The sequence below is a fragment of the Benincasa hispida genome, chromosome 1 (assembly GCF_009727055.1).
Source record: "Benincasa hispida cultivar B227 chromosome 1, ASM972705v1, whole genome shotgun sequence".
NCBI lineage: Eukaryota > Viridiplantae > Streptophyta > Magnoliopsida > Cucurbitales > Cucurbitaceae > Benincasa > Benincasa hispida.
In genome coordinates this window covers 4,789,311-4,806,270 of record NC_052349.1, presented here as the reverse complement: position 1 = coordinate 4,806,270, position 16,960 = coordinate 4,789,311, and the positions used below count along the sequence as shown (strand labels likewise).

The following is a 16,960-nucleotide window of genomic DNA, read 5'->3' as shown; positions in this document are numbered from 1 at the left end:
GCATGGTTGAACATAAGATTATTCCTATCTCTAGGAACACTGCTTACTTTGCTTAGTGAGTTCCACTACTTACTCTTTCGGATAGTTAGTCGCCACTGATTAGCTCATAGACAAGCATTGCTACAGCCTCACACTAAGCAAAGAGAATTTACTCACTATACTTGTGCAACGCACACCTCTCGGTGGTTTGCTACATGCTTCATATGTCTATTCCGCATGATTGAGTATGTGATACTCTTGCAATCTTACTTAGTTTGTTGTAGTGAAAGTAAGTGATGATAAAGAAGAAATTAATGAAGATAGAGTCGAAGGCAATAAAGAGATGCATTGATTACAAAATGTATTAATATCTTAAGCCAAAATGTAAATACAATATAGAGATAGAAGAGAGATGGAGGGCTAGATGTAGGCAATCTCTTACTTCCATCAGATGTGTGTCAAGGCTGCCAGTGGTGTCATGAATGGGCGGTGGAGTAGTCTCTCTCAAGATCTATCTTCAGCAAAGCTCCGATCGTCACTCGAAATGGGTGAAGGAATGAAGAACTCTCAAAGAATGTCTTCTCATGCTCTCATCTGTGATCACAAGGATCTGCCTTAAGGCAGAAGCTCGAATGCTTTGAATTTGGGCTCTAAGGCTCTATTTATAGAGCTCAATCGCCGACAGCATTGATGGTTCAACTCTGAATCTCTGTCACTAACGGTGCGATGGACCTACTCTGAATCTTTGCTACTAATGGCGTGGTAGGTGAAATGTCAACATCATCTTTTTTATACTCCCAAGGTATGCGTTCATGCTTGTTTCTGAAGTACCATCGCATTCCACCACCCTTTCACCACCTCTTACCTTCAACTTCTACTTACATAGCTTCACCTTCACCACACATCCAACCCACTTGTTTTGGACTCATAGACCATACCGTGCGCTTAACCTGTTCTTTTTCTTCCTTTCTTTGGTTTTTGTATCTTTCTCATAGCATGGTTTCTCCCCTTGATTATTTTTCTAAGTGTTTAAGCTCACCCACTCTCCTTACTTTCCAAGTATGCGTCCAAGCATAGTTCTCCTACACTTTCAAGATGTCTTCTATGTGTCCAGACTCTTATCCTTCTCCTAGTATGTGTCCAATGCTCTTATCCTTCTCCTAATATGTGTCCAATGCTCTTATTCTTCTCAAAGCATGTGTCCAAGAAGTTTTCCTTGGGTTTCTTGGTGTAACTCTCCTCAAGGTAGTTGTTTCATGCCTTGTTTATGCTTCTCATGTGCCAAAGATAGTGTTCAAATAACCTTTTAGACGTCCACATTTCCTTCCATGCGTCCAACATAGTCCTTCTATAGATTTACTCGATTTGATGAGTTTAACCTACTTATGGTTGTCCAACACTTAACCAAATTCTCTTCATTGACCAACCATGTCCAGAATACCCTCCCTATGCGTCCAAGATAGGTCCAACACATCATTTATTCAAATGATGTATTTGAGATTGATCTCTTATGCTCTTGAGTTCAAACATATTAGGTCAGGCATCCAATATATTTTTCATGCACCCAAGATGGTTCTTCATGCACCCAAATAGTCTTCTCCTCGACCAAAACTTGTTTCCAATGCTTCCAAGAAGTAACATAAGTTCCCTTGATAAGTATTTTCTTCGTCTATAGGTTTGAGCTCAACTCACTTTAACTACGCTTCCAACCTTGGGATGATGAGTTGAACTTGTCAACTACGCTTCCAACTTTAGGACGATAAGATGAATCTTCTCAACTACGCTTCCAACCTTAGGGTGATGAGTTGAACTTATTCAACTATGCTACCAATGTTGAGTCCTACTCTCTTTCCACTAACACTTGGTCAAATTTCTAACTTCCTCACACCATGTGTCCAACCCTCACTTCCAACACTCAACTAATTCTACTCCTCTCTCTCTTCACCTCCTAGTCCCAACGATGCCCTACTCCTATAGTCTTTCCTAGGTTCAAAGCATAGTTTGAACACTTAGCCAACATTCTAACTTCAACCTACTATGCTTCCAACTTTTTCATTCCAATCTTTTCCTCTCAATATTTAACCAAAATTTTCTCCTTCTTCTTTTCTAGTCCAATGCATACTTCACTCCTAAGTTCAACCGTGTGGTCCCAACACTTAGAAATTTTTCTAAGTACCACGGCTTCTTTCAAAGTGTAGTAAGAACACTTAACCAAATTCTTACCCTCCAAAAATTCCAGTATTCTTAACTTGAGTTGAGTGATCTTTAAAACTTAAGTGAAGAAAAAGAAATTGAGGGCTTCCACTATATATAATATATTATTTTATTGAGAATGGAAATTCAAAAAATGTTTGTTTAAATTATATGTTAAGTTAATTATAATTAATGAATAACCGTGAAAGCAATTCTTGAAGACATTTTCGAAGATATTCTGCTTGACTAGATTTTTTCTTAATTTTTGAAACTATTAATAAAAAGCAATTAATAAAGGATTTTTTTATATATATATAAACATTCCTAAAGTCATCAGGTAAAATTTTTAATATTACAAATATTTAGTTTTCAATTTTTTAGTTAAAAAAAGATTTTGTTTTTCTATTTGCATTATTTTTTTTAAAAAAAAAAGTATCACTAGTTTCCTTAAGAATTAGAATAAATTGAGAGGAGAAATGTTTCAATATTATTTAAGAACCTAAAAATTAGAAAAACATGCGAGGAGAAAAATATTGTACTGGACCGTAGGATTTCCTCCAAAAAGGAAGAAACCCTTACAAAAATGGGCGTATGCCGCTGATTGCGGCGAGCACACGGTATTCTTTAGTAAAAGGCGAAAGAATAGTTCGCTCTGTGCCCACCGCACGGCTGCGTGAAGAAAGAAGTTGTATGTTCTCCCCCTTTTATATTCACCTCTAGCCCCAGCCTTTTCTGAAAGTTATCGATGTGGAATTCCTAACAAACTCGATTTCACTACTCTGTCCGCGTGTCTATGGTACTAAACACGGTCCACCTTCCTTGGTCGTCCATGCTCATGTGTTTGACACCACCCAACATCTAACGGTTCATATCAAATTACAAAATATACCCAAACTTTACCAATTGATCGCTATTTTTACTTGTTTCTATTCATAATCAAAATTATATAAATAAAATCATTCTCCACTCAAAATTCCACCAATGTGAAACTATAAAATTTATCACATAATTCTTTCTATCCATCTAAATAGATGAAGAAATAGAGGGGAGACAAAATGAAAATTTCTTACCATTTATTTTGTTCCAACATTTGTCCTTAATTTAAGAAGTTTTATACATGCAGGAAAGCTATGCTTTAATAATTTTAAAATGACATTTTAAGAGAGGCCCTAAATTGATTAACTTAATGTTTTAAGGTTTAAATCGAAATAATTATTAGTTTAAAATTTTAATCAATCAAATTCTCAAAGTTTAAGGATATAAATTGATTGTTTAATTGTTTCTCAATTTTACCACAAATATGTTTAATATTTATTGTTATATTTATCTATTTTTTTCAAACCATTTTAAATTTCTTTTAAGTTAAAAATATGTAGGATCGAAAATTTGAGTCTCTAAAATTATGCTCAAGTTAGTAACTACTTCTGAACACTACTTCAAAAAGTATATGTTGTAAATAAACCTATTTTGCTTAAAAAAAAAAAGGAAATCTAAAATATATTATCCAAACATACGACCTAAATTTTGACTAGAGAAGCTTTAAATATATATAAAAACTCAAGTCATGAAATTAATGGTCATGTTAATCACGTTGAGTAGATGTAATTAATTGGAATTTAAGATGATGACATTGTTATGCCTTCAATTAATACATTAATTTAACAAATGAAGTCAATCCTAAAGTGAATTTCCATATCATTTAATTCCAAGGCTACAAAATTCTTTAATTATGTGAGGATTTTGAATCTGTCAATGGATAAAACAATCGATCTTCAAACCTCCATGCTTTATTCCCAATCAATATAACATATATCAAATTATCTCAAAATTTGCTTCCTTATAATGTACACGAACTAGTTTACTCAAACAAATACTTTAACATTTAAAATAGCTCCAAAAGCTTTGGAGACAGCATTAATAGAGATAAGAACCCAACAAAATCTATTTTAATGTTAAATGAAGATTTCAAACTCAAAGACATCGTTACAATTATGACTTGTGAGGATGAGATTTTGATCTTATTATTAAAAATGATAATATTAATTTTTGGACCATTAAACTATGCTCGAGTCAGCAACTTGTGGATTACTAACGAAAAAAACGATAAGACACGAGCTTGCACTCAAAATCTCACTTCAATACCATATGACCCAGGAAAAGATCTCTCTCCCTGTACTTCAAATTATATGAAACATATACCCAATCAAGGAAGTAGAAGAAAGAAAAGAACATGTTAGTGTATTCTAAAGGCATCAAAGTAATGACTCTTTCCCATCTCAAGCAGTTTAGTTTAGACTTCATTCATCAAGGTCCATCACTGATTCACTATAAACAGATTAGAAGGAATGAACATCTTCTAAACATTCAACTATTATTTCTAAATCTAATCAACATATTTGCATTTCAACTTCTGCAAGAAAAAATTTACCCGAAGACGCATAAAACCAGCCATTGACGAAATGCTAACAAAACCCACATTCCAAAAGAAATCATGTGCAGTGCTAAGGGATGGCTCAGGAACAACAATGAGGGCATAGAAACAGAAACATTCCAACATTTCAGAAACAAGGTTTGAAAATTTTAGCTTTTCATAGAAGCTAGAGTTGTGTTCGTATCATCGAAAATGCAGTACACGGGAACCATGTTCCTGGGGAAAAGCTTGTACCCAAAGGATTCAAAGTCCCGAAAAGAAGGAACGACAAAGAAGCTAGCAGGAACTTAGTTGAATCAATCAGCAAAGAAACGGTAATAGAAACTATTTTGTGCTATTTTTATTAAGTTGCACAAGATTGATACAGGTCCACAAATCATGAAATGGCTTTATCAGTCATAAATTCTACAATTGTAAAGCTACAACAATTACATTCCGTCAACAAAAGGAGAAAAGATGTGCCTGGAATTCTTCGAATAATAGCTTTCGAAGTTCTCGGTAAACAATATCGAACGACAAAAAACTTCAGTGATGGGAGTAGTAAAAGGTTCCTCCTTGTATGTCATTCCATTAATATAAATTGAAAGACAATCATAGCAATGAACATAGAAATGTCAAACCAATCAATCATACGAATCATAATGAACAAGAATCAAAGTAGCCTACCGTGTAAATGCCGAAAAATCCCGCTAACCAGCAGCCTTCTTCCCTTGTGAATAATAATTCATATACCACCGGACAAACTTCTTCAGCCCGGTCTGCAGATCTGTGGTTGGCTTATATCCAAGTTCCCTCTGAGCCAAGCTGATATTGGCGTGAGTAAACTGAACATCGCCATTCCTTGGCAACTTCATTAGGTTCCTCTTTGCTTTCACCTTCAAAAGCTTCTCCAAAATGCTCACAAGATCTGATACCGGAACCGGCGACGTATTCCCTAAATTGAAAACCCGAAGCTGTGCCGGTCCCTTCTTCTTCCCTCCACTACCAGTGCTCTTCTCAGCAGTGTCCAAAGCTGCCAAACAACCCTTCACAATATCATCAATGTAGGTGAAATCTCTAGCCACAGTGCCATGATCAGCACCTTCAAAGATGGGAATTGACTTTCCTTTCAAAATATCTCTAGTGAAAAAGAAATAAGCCATATCAGGTCTTCCCCAAGGTCCATAAACAGTAAAGAACCGCAGCCCTGTCAATGAAAGTCCATAGATATGATTATAAGTGTGTGCAATCTCTTCTCCAGCCTTCTTTGTTGCTGCATACAGACTCGCCGGTTGATCGGTCCGATCCTTCTCCGAGAAGGGTACTTTAGTATTCAATCCATAAACAGAACTAGAAGATGCCCAAACAATTGCAGGCTGTGGATTTGCAGATTTACAGACCTCTAGAAGACTAACTAAGCCAGCTATGTTGCTATGGACATAAGAGCTAGGATTTTCCATAGCGTACCTGACGCCGGCCTGAGCAGCCAAATGCATCACATGAGTGAACGGAACAACTTCAAAAAGCTTCTTCAACAGAGCCGAATCGTTGATATCGCCTTCAACAACGAACACGCCAGTGCGTTCCAAAAGGGCTTGACGGGATCGTTTTAGGGATTGATCGTAGTAGTTGTTGAAATTGTCGAGACCAAGGACGCCGTCGCCTCGGCGTTTCAGCGCCACAGAGACGTGAGTTCCGACGAATCCAGCGGCGCCGGTGACGAGAACAGAGATCCCATTACGAGACCGAACTCGAGCCGATGAGCAAACCCTTTTCTCCCAAGCGGGTCCCCCCCAATCGTAAGTACTCAGCGATCGGCGGGAAGGATCGGACGGCAGCGGCGACGACGACGGCGATCTGAAGAAGAAGATCAAGATCGAACCAAGGATAACTAAGGACCAGAATGTAAGCTTAGTTAACGATGAATGCCACCGGAGTCTATGAACGTACGGCGATTTTTCCATCTTAAACTTCCCCGGAGTGGAAGGAATGTTATCGAGATGGGACATTTTTTTCTCGGGAAAATGTGGGAAAATCTACACTCAGAATCTATTTCCCTTAGCTTTGAACAAGAATCTCAGAAATGGGAGTACCCAGAAACTTCAAAGGCTAGGGTTTCTGCAACTTCTCCGACGAAAACCTTCCGGCATCGATGGTGGGGCTGAAGATAAGGGAAAAAGGGGAAATGGGTCGGCGTAATTGATGATATTCTACCACTTTTCCATTAGAGAATCTTCTGATTTCTTGGAGGAAGAAGAATCGGCGGTGAGGTAATTTGGTTTTGGGGTTTATAGCCGCAGAGAGAAAATGGGGAAGATCATTTACGATTAACCATTGTTGACTAATGGAAGAAACAGCTTTTAACGTTTGAACAATGGAAGATCAAGAAATGTGCTTAAAGAGGGTTGAAAAACAAGAGAAGTTTGATTTTTTTTTTCTTTTTTCTTTTTTCTTTTTTCTTTTTTCTTTTCACTTTCAAAATGATGGGGGGAAAAGGAAAATAAAAAATAGAACAGAATTATAACCATTTTCCAATTATGAACTTTCAGTTGAATTTGTTGGGGGTGTCCTTGAATTTTGGATTTTCTCTCTAAAAAATGTCAATTTTTCTTGCTCCCTTGATTTAAGGATTGCTATTAAATGAGAGAGCCTTTTTTTTTTTTTTTTACTTGGGGTGGAATTTTGATGACATGCTTTACACTAATTTAAGGACTTTTCCTTTCTTCCAATCATTAAAATGGTGAAAGAGAAATTAATGAAAATTTGAGATTTTTTTTTATATATAATTATTGAAAACTTTTTATCCTCATTTTATTTTCATATTTGAACTTTTAAATATTACATTTTAACTTCATATATATATTTGTTTTTCTATATCATTTATTTAATGAGTTGGTGTTTATAATAAATACTAACCACAAATAGCATGTTAAATATCTAACTTTACGAAAAAAAAATTTGTTTAGGATTAAAAGTTTCTTAAAAGTTTAGAAATTAACATAGGATAGTTAATAACATTTAGTATAGTAAAAATTAGAATTAAACTTTATTTTTGCATCATAAAATATATTGTTATACCAATTCGAAGAGAAGGAAACTTTTAAAAATAGAAAAATAAGAAAAATTATTTATAAAAAAATAGCAAAATTTTAAATTTTTTTATAGAGGCTAATAGAAGTCCATAAGCTAAAAGAAGTCTATCATTGTTTTTTTTCTTGCTATTTTTATAAATAGTTTGATATATTTCTCTATCTGTGAAAATTTTTCAATTCTAATTGTATTGGACCTTTTATATTAGTACTAAATTTTTATCAACCTTTTCATCCATATTTCTACATTTTCATTGATTTGATGTAACTATAATTTCCTTTTATCATAAAAAAATTATCAAGAGGTCTTTTTAAATATAAAAATAAAAATTACACTTTATAGCAAAAAGTAGAACTTTTGCTATACAGTATAAATATTTTTGGAATTTTTTTATTTATAAGAATTTCCCAATCATTCAAACAAACAAAAAAAAAAAGCAACAAAATATAAAAAATCATCAATGTTTTAACTCGTTTAAAAATATAAAAATATTTATTTATTAATTACTTTTTAAATTTGTGTTGTTATAATATATTTAAAAAAATAATTGTGGTATTTCCATCAATCAGAGTTGAAAATTTTCCTTTTAAATTGACAAAATGCATGGTTGTTTTTTAATTTTTCTCCCACGAGGAGTCGACTTTGGAATTGGAACAAAATGGGAAGGCTTTTAATGCACGAGATCTTGTTGTCTATGAATGACTCTAAGAAGGATTTTAATGGCTCTTTTTTCAAGTCCTAGTTTTTTCAACTCAGATTCAATGTATTTTTATTAAAACCCCACGAGTTTTTGCTTTCTGGATCTCTCATCATTTTTATTTTTTTTTTGTTCGTTTCTCATGAAAAGTTTTCATTCCTTCTTTCGATAATGCAATTTTTTCCTTTCAAAAAACTACAATACTTTGGGAATGAATTATCACAACCAATGTCATAAACAAGAAAATTTATACTATTACGGTGATATCTACTACATTTATTCATAATCTAATACATCATCAAATGATATATTAATTTATAAATTCTATTTTTGTGACAAGCAAGCAATGAATGGAAGTAGTATGACATTTTCTCCTACCACTATAGTACTAAAATTTTTCCTCTGAGCTATTTCTCGTTATTTTTCATGTTCCTTCCATTCCATACTTGTCATAATAATAAGAGACTATTGCAAATATAGCAATCAAACTCAAAATATTAGCAAATATAACACAATACAAAAAAATTTATAGATACAGCAAAAGTTAGATCCAACTTTCGTAATCTATTAACGTCTTAACGATGGAATTATCATTAATAGATTTTACTATATTTGCAATCTTTAAAAGTTTTGCTATACAGTTAATTATTATCCCTTAAAAATATTACTTATTGCAATTATGAGTGAAAGAATTAGATACTGCTCTCCTATAGTACTAAAATTTTATCGACCCTTTTTTGAGCTTTGTATCTTTGTCTCTCTCTCTTGTTTTTTTTTTTTTTTTAATCTCTCTGACATGGGAGAGGAGATATTTTAATAATGTAAGAAAATATGTGGCACATATTTTCCTGGTAATAATCGATGTACAGAAAGATACAACATGTTGATTAGCTGGATTTAGTTTTCTTCAACGTGGGGAAATTTAAAATCTCTCTCTCTTTAACTATAGAGAGAGAGCTCAGAAATGAGTTAATGCCATGGAAGATAGGAGACAAACTCATGTGAAAGAAAGAGATCCAATTTCAAAGGCCAAGTTGAGATGCAAAAGCAAGCTTCAAATGAAGGCAAAAAAACAGCATCTTCATTCTTTACAACTATTCATATTTTTGTATCTCACACTTTAAAATTTCATCATGAGATTTAGTAAGTGAATAACAGCAACTCTAAGAAAAGCACAACCCCAAAAGTTCAGCATTACTTCATCCCAAAGCCTTTTTTATATTACATTACAACTCATAACTAATGATCACAGATACAGTCTCCATCCTCACAAATCGTCGAACTCGAAACTTCCTGTCGTCTAAAACTCTTATTTTCTCAGCTTCCAAATAACCCGAGCTACGTTTATCGAAGATTTATTGGATACAAAATGTTTAAAAGATGTCAAGACAAAGAACTCTTATTCATAATTTTACTGTTTTTTTCAATACCTAGGGAGCAAACACATGCATACAATGATAAAGATAGAAAATGTTGAAGGGTGATTAGAAACAAAAGTGGAGAATAATAAGTACAAAGTGAATTAAGCGTCTGAAAGTTCCAAAATCAGCCTTTCCACTAATAAAAGCTCTCAGGTTATACCAAGTAGTACAAAATAACCTCCTTACTGCTTTGGCAGTAATGAAACAGCTGTTACCTTACTTTTCTCTCTGGGTTGTTTTCAGCTCTTGACGAATTGCTGAAGCACTTCGAAGTAGTCGGGGAACGTTTTTCGGGTGCACCCAGGATCCTTAATGGTAACTGGAACATCTTTGCAGGCAGCAAGGGAGAATGCCATGGCCATTCTGTGATCGTCGTATGTGTCTATGGCCGTCACGTTTAGTTTCTCTGGTGGAGTGATTATACAATAATCTGGACCTTCTTCAACCGTCGCTCCAAGCTGAAATACAACACAAAACACTATGAGAAAAAAAGAAAATCATCCACAAGAGAGCAGACGAAAGACGAGGCAGAATGAATGCGAAGAAATTGAAGGGAACTGAAACTAACCTTTCGGAGCTCTGTGCAAATGGCAATCATACGTTCGGTCTCCTTTACTCTCCAACTTGCAACTGAAATACATACACATAAAGAAACTCAATGCAAAGGTGTTTGGTATTGCAGTTGAAAGTCATTCCATCACTCCCCAAAACATAATAATGTAGTTGAAAGTCAAATTTATTTTCTCATACTTGACTAGAATTAAACTTATCACCAGTTTGTTAGTTCACGGATCACAAAGATTCAAGTGATCAAATATGGATTGGGTTCAAATCAATTACGATAGCTTAAACTCCAAAAATGCAAAAAAAAAAACGTACCATCTCTAATGGCAGTTGGACCATCAGCATATAATGCAACTACGGCGAGTGTCATAGCAACATCAGGCATTTTGTTCATGTTGACATCAATGGCTTTCAGATGTTTGCTCCTCGGAGAGTCCCGTGGGGGTCCAGTGACGGTGACACTGTTCTCTGTCCAGGTTACTTTGGCTCCCATCTTCTCAAGAACTTCAGCAAACTTTACATCCCCCTGATGAACGGAAAATAATGAAAATTTTATGTTAGCAGAGGGGGAAAAAAAAATTTCCAGAAACTTATAGTATATTTGCTAAATCCAATGATCATATAATCATCTACAATCCATATAAAATTATCCTATCAAATCTTGAAGGTAGAGATATCTACGGAAGGAAAAGTTCAGAAACACAAAATACAGAAATGCATAGTTACCTGTAAACTACTGGTGCCACAACCTTCAACAGTAACTGTCCCACCAGTGACGGCCGCACCAGCAAGGAAGTAACTTGCACTTGAAGCATCACCTTCGACATAAGCATGTCCAGGAGACCTGATTTTTCCCCATGCTGATTAGTACTATTGTAGCAGGATTTTGGAAGCTAGTACACCTATATGTTAAGAAACTTACTTGTATTTTTGGCCCCCACGCACCAAGAATTGATCCCAGCTATCATTGTGTTCCACTGAGACCCCAAAACGTTCCATCAGTTTCAAAGTCATCTCAACATAAGGAACAGAAATTAGTTTATCAATTATCTTGACTTCAACATCTCCTAAAGCCAGAGGAGCTGCCATCAGCAAGGCAGTTAAGTATTGACTGCTAATTGAACCAGAGAGTTTTACCTGAAAAACGAGATGTATAAAGTTGAATTTAAAAATCACATTCACTTGATCACGACAGATATCAGTAACCACCAACTCAAGGTCAAGTTAACATGTGGCAAATCATGAAGATGCACAATGGTAAGTAGGCGATCTGTTTGAAATCTGTTCGAGTAGGATACAAATACTAGCAGAGGTCATTGCTCACAATTCAGAACCACCACCACCCACCAGTCAAAACAAAAATTAGAATTCAGGGAGGTAGACACGTGCCAGCTAAAAGGAAGAAAATAAAATTAACAAAAACGCAGCCTGCCTACTCATCACAGTCATTTCGGCACAGGGTAACTTCTTAACAACTGCATGTAAATTGCCTACTGAGGCATAAAAATTGAATTGATCAAATATGGGTTCTAGTTAGTAACAAATAATGCTTGAGCACCCAAAAAAAGTGACCAGTTTTGATCCAAAGACATCTTTTTATTGATGGTTTCTGCAGCACTAAGATGCAAACATTAGCTCCCGAAAAGGAATTTGACTACACCAATAAGCCAAAAAAAACTGTGGTTCTCGTTTCAAAGAGTTGTTGTCTCATTCAAAGATGACTTCAGTTCCCGTGGTAATTTTTTTGAAAAGAGGGATTAATGCCCACAAGGATTCCAAACCTTAAAAAGGTTGGACGGCCAATTGAAAGGCAAAGTTCATAGTTATTATGGGCACTTAGTTATTCCAACTCTAGCTCACATTTTAATGACACGCATGAAGGTCTCTTGTTATAAATCAAACCAAAATCCAGCATTTTATTACATGAGCCACCAAAATGTAATATAGAAGTAGTTATATATTATAATAATAATAATACTCACCTTCCCCCCTGGAAGGCCTCCTTTTCCAACTACGCGGACTGGAGGGCAGTTAGTGCCTAGGAAACAATCAACATCTGCACCAAGCTGCTTGAGACCATCAACCAAATCTCCAATCGGTCTCTCTCTCATTCTGGGTACTCCATCAAGAACATATCTGTAACATTTCTAAGTCATTAGTATGTAATTATGCAATGGAACAAGAATGAACATTATACAAGTTATGCATACTATATAAATTGGTGTCAAGCTAAATATTCACTCCAAACAATCATTCCTTTACATTCAGAAGGAAAGATATGTGTTCAATTCGTGTTGGGTTCAAGCACAATGAATTTTGTCTGCTTGAGAGCAAAGAAAGCAATTAACGCAAATTTTCCAGATGGCAGTGTTCACAAGGATAACAAAAATGTCACCTTAAGTTTCCACCAGCAGCAGTAACTGCAGCTGCCAAGGGACGCATCGCTGTTCCAGCATTTCCAAGGAAAAGTTGAACTTCTTCATCTCTTGATTCTTTGGCCACTGGGAAGAGACCACCAGAGCCTCCAACAATGGCTCGTTTGTTTGCACCATCCTCTTCAACGTTCAGCCCAAGTGTTTTCAATGCACCAAGCATATAGTGGATATCATCACTACTCAACAAATTGTCAACCACCGTTGTCCCCTGAATAATTAATAAGAGGTGACAACTATGCGTTACTGAATGCTAAATCACAAGGGGAAAAGAAGAAAAATAAAGTCACCTAATAAACTACTGTAAAACTTCATCTAGAGAAGGAAAGATCCATCTGATTCCAAAAGAAACCATGCCAAAATGGTGATTCAACCTAGTATATATTCATTAAGACTGTCTTAGTAGTTAATTTAAACCTTAGTTATATCACATATGTGTGCACAAACTCGCACCATGAAGGAAAGATGTGTAGAAACAGAAAGCTATCTTTCTTGGGTTATTCAGAAATGATCGGTTTGATTTGATAAGAGATAGCTAATGTCCACATCCCTATTAAAAACCCTAAATATCTCGCAGAAAATGGAATCATTCAACCAAACCGCTCAGCTAAAATACTGCGGTAACAACAATTGTTGGTTTTATCCTCCACGAATTGCATTTGGTTGATGGAACAACCATTTCTTGACCAACTTGCAGGTTGAAGTCATCACTAAAATTTGAACTACACAAAGTAATCGACAGCTAACATTATTGGGAGCTTTATTTCTGCCATGGCCGAAAGCAAATTATATAACACAGTGTTCCCCCATGGATCATCTCTAGTAAATTTGCTTCTTTATTATAACCCACGAAAACTAACAAACAGAACAAATATTACCCATGTTGACGACTAGCATATTAAACAAACCCGATCGATCAATAAGCATCATAGAAAATCCAAGATGCAAATTTCAATGCAACCTCAGAAAACCCCCCCACGATCTTGCATACCTCGGAGAGAGCAGCGAGAAGTAGAATCCGATTAGAAAGGGATTTAGAGCCAGGCAAATGGATGGTCCCGGAGATCTCCTTAATGGGTTGCAACACAATCTCCGGCGCCGTCGATGGCTTCTCCGTCGTGACGGCGGAAGCTGAAACCTTAAGAGGACCGACTGCGGTTACTCTACCACCTGCAGAATTTCCCCTCGTTTCATCGCCATATTTCAAACCCCGAAAATTCGAAGCTCCCACAAATGGTGAGCTCACCGAAAACAAATTTACGGAGTTGGGTTTCTGAGATTTGGGAATTTCATGAAGAAATTGAGGGGTTCGGACGCCACTGCAGATTTTGCTCACTTGGGCCATTTCCCTGTCTCTCTCTGCCTCTCTTAATCTCTCTCCAGCATATAAATCTCTGAAACCGGTCCAAGTTAAGCAATGGCAGGCGGGTAGGTTTGAAAAGGGTTGGTGGAAATGGAATGGAAATGGGTTTAGCTTTCACTTGGATTATCGACTCCACCAACCAACATTAGCCCACCACCAATTACTAAAAAATATTGGCAAATTTTCAAAGAACAGAGGAGGCGGCTGAGTGTATATATATAGTATAAACGAACGAGTTGGTTGAGTCAATCTTTGTTTTATTGTGGAGTTTTGGGGTTGGAAGGTGAGCCAACTCGGTGGTTGTTGGCAAATTTCTTTATTGTTTAACAATGGGGTTTGGTAGGGCGAGTGCTGCTTATTGTTTAAACGGTTCTCTATCTCACCAACTCCATGGGAGGGACCCTCGACAACCATGAGAGAAACACTGACCTTTGGCTTTTGGGTTAATTTCACTAATTTAGGGGTTTTTTTTTTTCTTATTGGAATTGATTTCGACAGTTTTAGTAAATCAAATTTTGTTTTTCCCCCTCTTTTCAAAGAGGTGATTTAAGGTGAAGTTATAGTTTGAACTCTTTTAAGTAGAGATGAGTATGATAGTTTGAAAAATCAAATCGACGGACCTCGTCAATTGATCAAAAAAGAGAGGGATTGGTCCATATCGGTTTGGAAAAATTCCAAATCAATAAATTTTAAAAAGATTTTTAAAGAATAAAACCAATCGACCGACTTTTACTCCTCAACGATTGAGGCCGGTTTGAACATTTACTAAACCAAGCACAATTGGTTCGGTGGTATTTGGTCAGAAAATGGACTCCGACCGACCGATGCTCAACCCTATCTTTAGGTTTGGTTTTTTCCGTCCAACATATAGATGATGTAAAATTGGGAGAGAAACAAAATTTGTTCGCCAACTCTCTCAATATCCCCTTTCTCTCAATTTCTTCTCTCTTGCTCTCACTCTCTCTTCCTGGTCTCCTCTCTCTCACTTACTCCATCTAACATTCCGATAGCTAGCGACAATACCTCTACAACATTCCAATGGTCTGCGACAAATGGAGAATGAGCTGTGCAAATGGAGGAAGGAAAATTGAGAAGAAGAAGAGGACGAACAAAAAGGAAAGTTAAGCGTAGTTTTGTAACTTTGATGGATGATGATGCAAGTAAAAAGACAAAATTCTTAAATTTGAAAAAGTAGGACAAAAACCATTTTTGAGTTTGAGATTTGATCTTTTAATCAATTATCTATTTCGTAATTCAATAATATGAAGGTCGTGTAGAAATTTAAGTACATGATATTTACCCAATATATTAAAGTAATTTTGCCTAAAATGTTGGAAGTTCGACCACATTTTTATTTTGTTAAGACATTAACGTTTTTTTTTTTTTGGTAATTTCATTTAATACCTTAATAGTGGCCTGGTGCGAGATTCTAAACTCTAAGCTACTAGTAAGAACATTACATTTAAACGATCAATGAGTATAGTCAGTTAATTTTGGTCCGTGTATTTTAAACTTTATATATATGAATCATTTTGATTCATATATTTTTAAAATTTGTTCATTTTAATATTTTTGTCCAATAGTCATTTTTAAAAAGTTCGAGCACTAAAATAAATCAAAATTAAAATGACATGAACCAAAATTGACCAAAGTTAAAGGTCAAAAAATCAAAATGAGCCAAAACCAAAAATACAAACTAGATTAGTTTAAATAACTCTCATAGACTCTAAAGTTGTGTTGAAACGTATAACAATTGAAACTACTAGATGTTAATTTAAGCCTAATTTAGTAATCATTTGATTATTTTTAGTTTTATAAAATTAAACTATTTTTTTTTCTCAAATTCTTATCATGATTTTCATCTTTCTTAATTAAGAGTTGAATTCTTAGATAAATTTTAAAAAACAAAACTATTTTTAAAATTTTTAAAATTTTGCTTATTTTTTAAAATACCAGTAGAAACCATACAATATAATACAAGAATTAGATGTAGAATCAATGTCTATAAGATTAATTTTCAAAAACCAAAAATCCAAAATTAAATAATTACCTATCATGACCTTAATTTAAGAGGATTGGCAGTTTTCCTTTTTATCTTAGAATTATCACTTTGTCATAAATAACAATAAAAGAGTATTATTACTTTAACAAATGTTCATAATTCACATGTTTTACATGTTTACTTGGTTAAAGACAGTCGCTTAATGTTGTTTAGTCAAAGAAGAATTTAATTGTTCCTTTTTAAGGATAAGCAAGCACTTTTTTTTTTTTTTTTTTTTTTAGAAGACATTATTGATATCAATTGACAATTTGTACGAGAGTAGACACTGAAATTAGCTAGTAAAATTTTTATACACTTTACAATCTATAATGATTTAATTCATATCCTAAAAGAATATTATGAAAATCTAATGAAAAGTCCTATATAAATAGATAAATAAATTGATTGAAGATTAAATTTGTCTACGAATTATAAATAGATCGTTATGTAATAAGATTTGATGATGATGAGATACGATAAAGATTAAATTGTTATGAATTTCGAAGTAAGAAGATTTAATTATGGCTTAAAATAATAAATGATTGGAATATTATCTATTTAATAGGATATTACGGATTGCAAGGGTAAATAGAGAAATTTGGTTGCTTGAAAATAAATAAATGTATTAGATGGCCAAGTTAGGAAGCCCAGTCCCCATGATCGTTTTACTTTTCTATCCTTTTGGGTTGTACCTCGCCGAAACTACTGAAGCTAGGGAATAAGGGTATAACCGTAAATACATTATCGGATTACAGGGGTAAAATGGGAAA

General features: G+C 34.8%; 2 protein-coding genes and 1 non-coding gene across 3 annotated transcripts; all 3 read right to left on the bottom strand.

Moving 5' to 3' along the window:
• Positions 1 to 2,723: 2,723 nt before the first annotated feature.
• LOC120070443 lies at positions 2,724 to 2,843 on the bottom strand. Its single transcript, XR_005479939.1, has one exon. It is a non-coding gene; the product is annotated as a U5 spliceosomal RNA (small nuclear RNA).
• Positions 2,844 to 4,909: 2,066 nt separating this feature from the next.
• Positions 4,910 to 7,060, bottom strand: LOC120068506 (UDP-glucuronate 4-epimerase 3). The gene has a single exon (XM_039020300.1). It carries the CDS (start codon positions 6,589 to 6,591, stop codon positions 5,293 to 5,295), a length of 1,299 nt encoding a protein of 432 aa, XP_038876228.1. The 5' UTR covers positions 6,592 to 7,060; the 3' UTR covers positions 4,910 to 5,292.
• Positions 7,061 to 9,712: 2,652 nt separating this feature from the next.
• Positions 9,713 to 14,373, bottom strand: LOC120086621 (3-phosphoshikimate 1-carboxyvinyltransferase 2). Its single transcript, XM_039043359.1, has 8 exons — positions 13,778 to 14,373; positions 12,750 to 12,997; positions 12,337 to 12,490; positions 11,277 to 11,491; positions 11,081 to 11,198; positions 10,670 to 10,880; positions 10,359 to 10,420; positions 9,713 to 10,248 (listed from the first exon to the last, which is right to left on the bottom strand). Exons 1-8 carry the CDS (start codon positions 14,129 to 14,131, stop codon positions 10,030 to 10,032), a joined length of 1,581 nt encoding a protein of 526 aa, XP_038899287.1. The 5' UTR covers positions 14,132 to 14,373; the 3' UTR covers positions 9,713 to 10,029.
• Between the last annotated feature and the right edge of the window lie 2,587 nt (positions 14,374 to 16,960).

Coding starts and splice junctions, on each gene's coding strand:
- LOC120068506 (XM_039020300.1), bottom strand. CDS start 6,591: ATGTCCCATCTCGATAACATTCCTTCCACTCCGGGGAAGTTTAAGATG.
- LOC120086621 (XM_039043359.1), bottom strand. CDS start 14,131: ATGGCCCAAGTGAGCAAAATCTGCAGTGGCGTCCGAACCCCTCAATTT. Junction 10,881..11,080: donor GTGGCACCAGTAGTTTACAG/GTAACTATGCAT, acceptor TCCGTTCATCAG/GGGGATGTAAAGTTTGCTGA. Junction 10,421..10,669: donor TCCAACTGCCATTAGAGATG/GTACGTTTTTTT, acceptor TATGTATTTCAG/TTGCAAGTTGGAGAGTAAAG.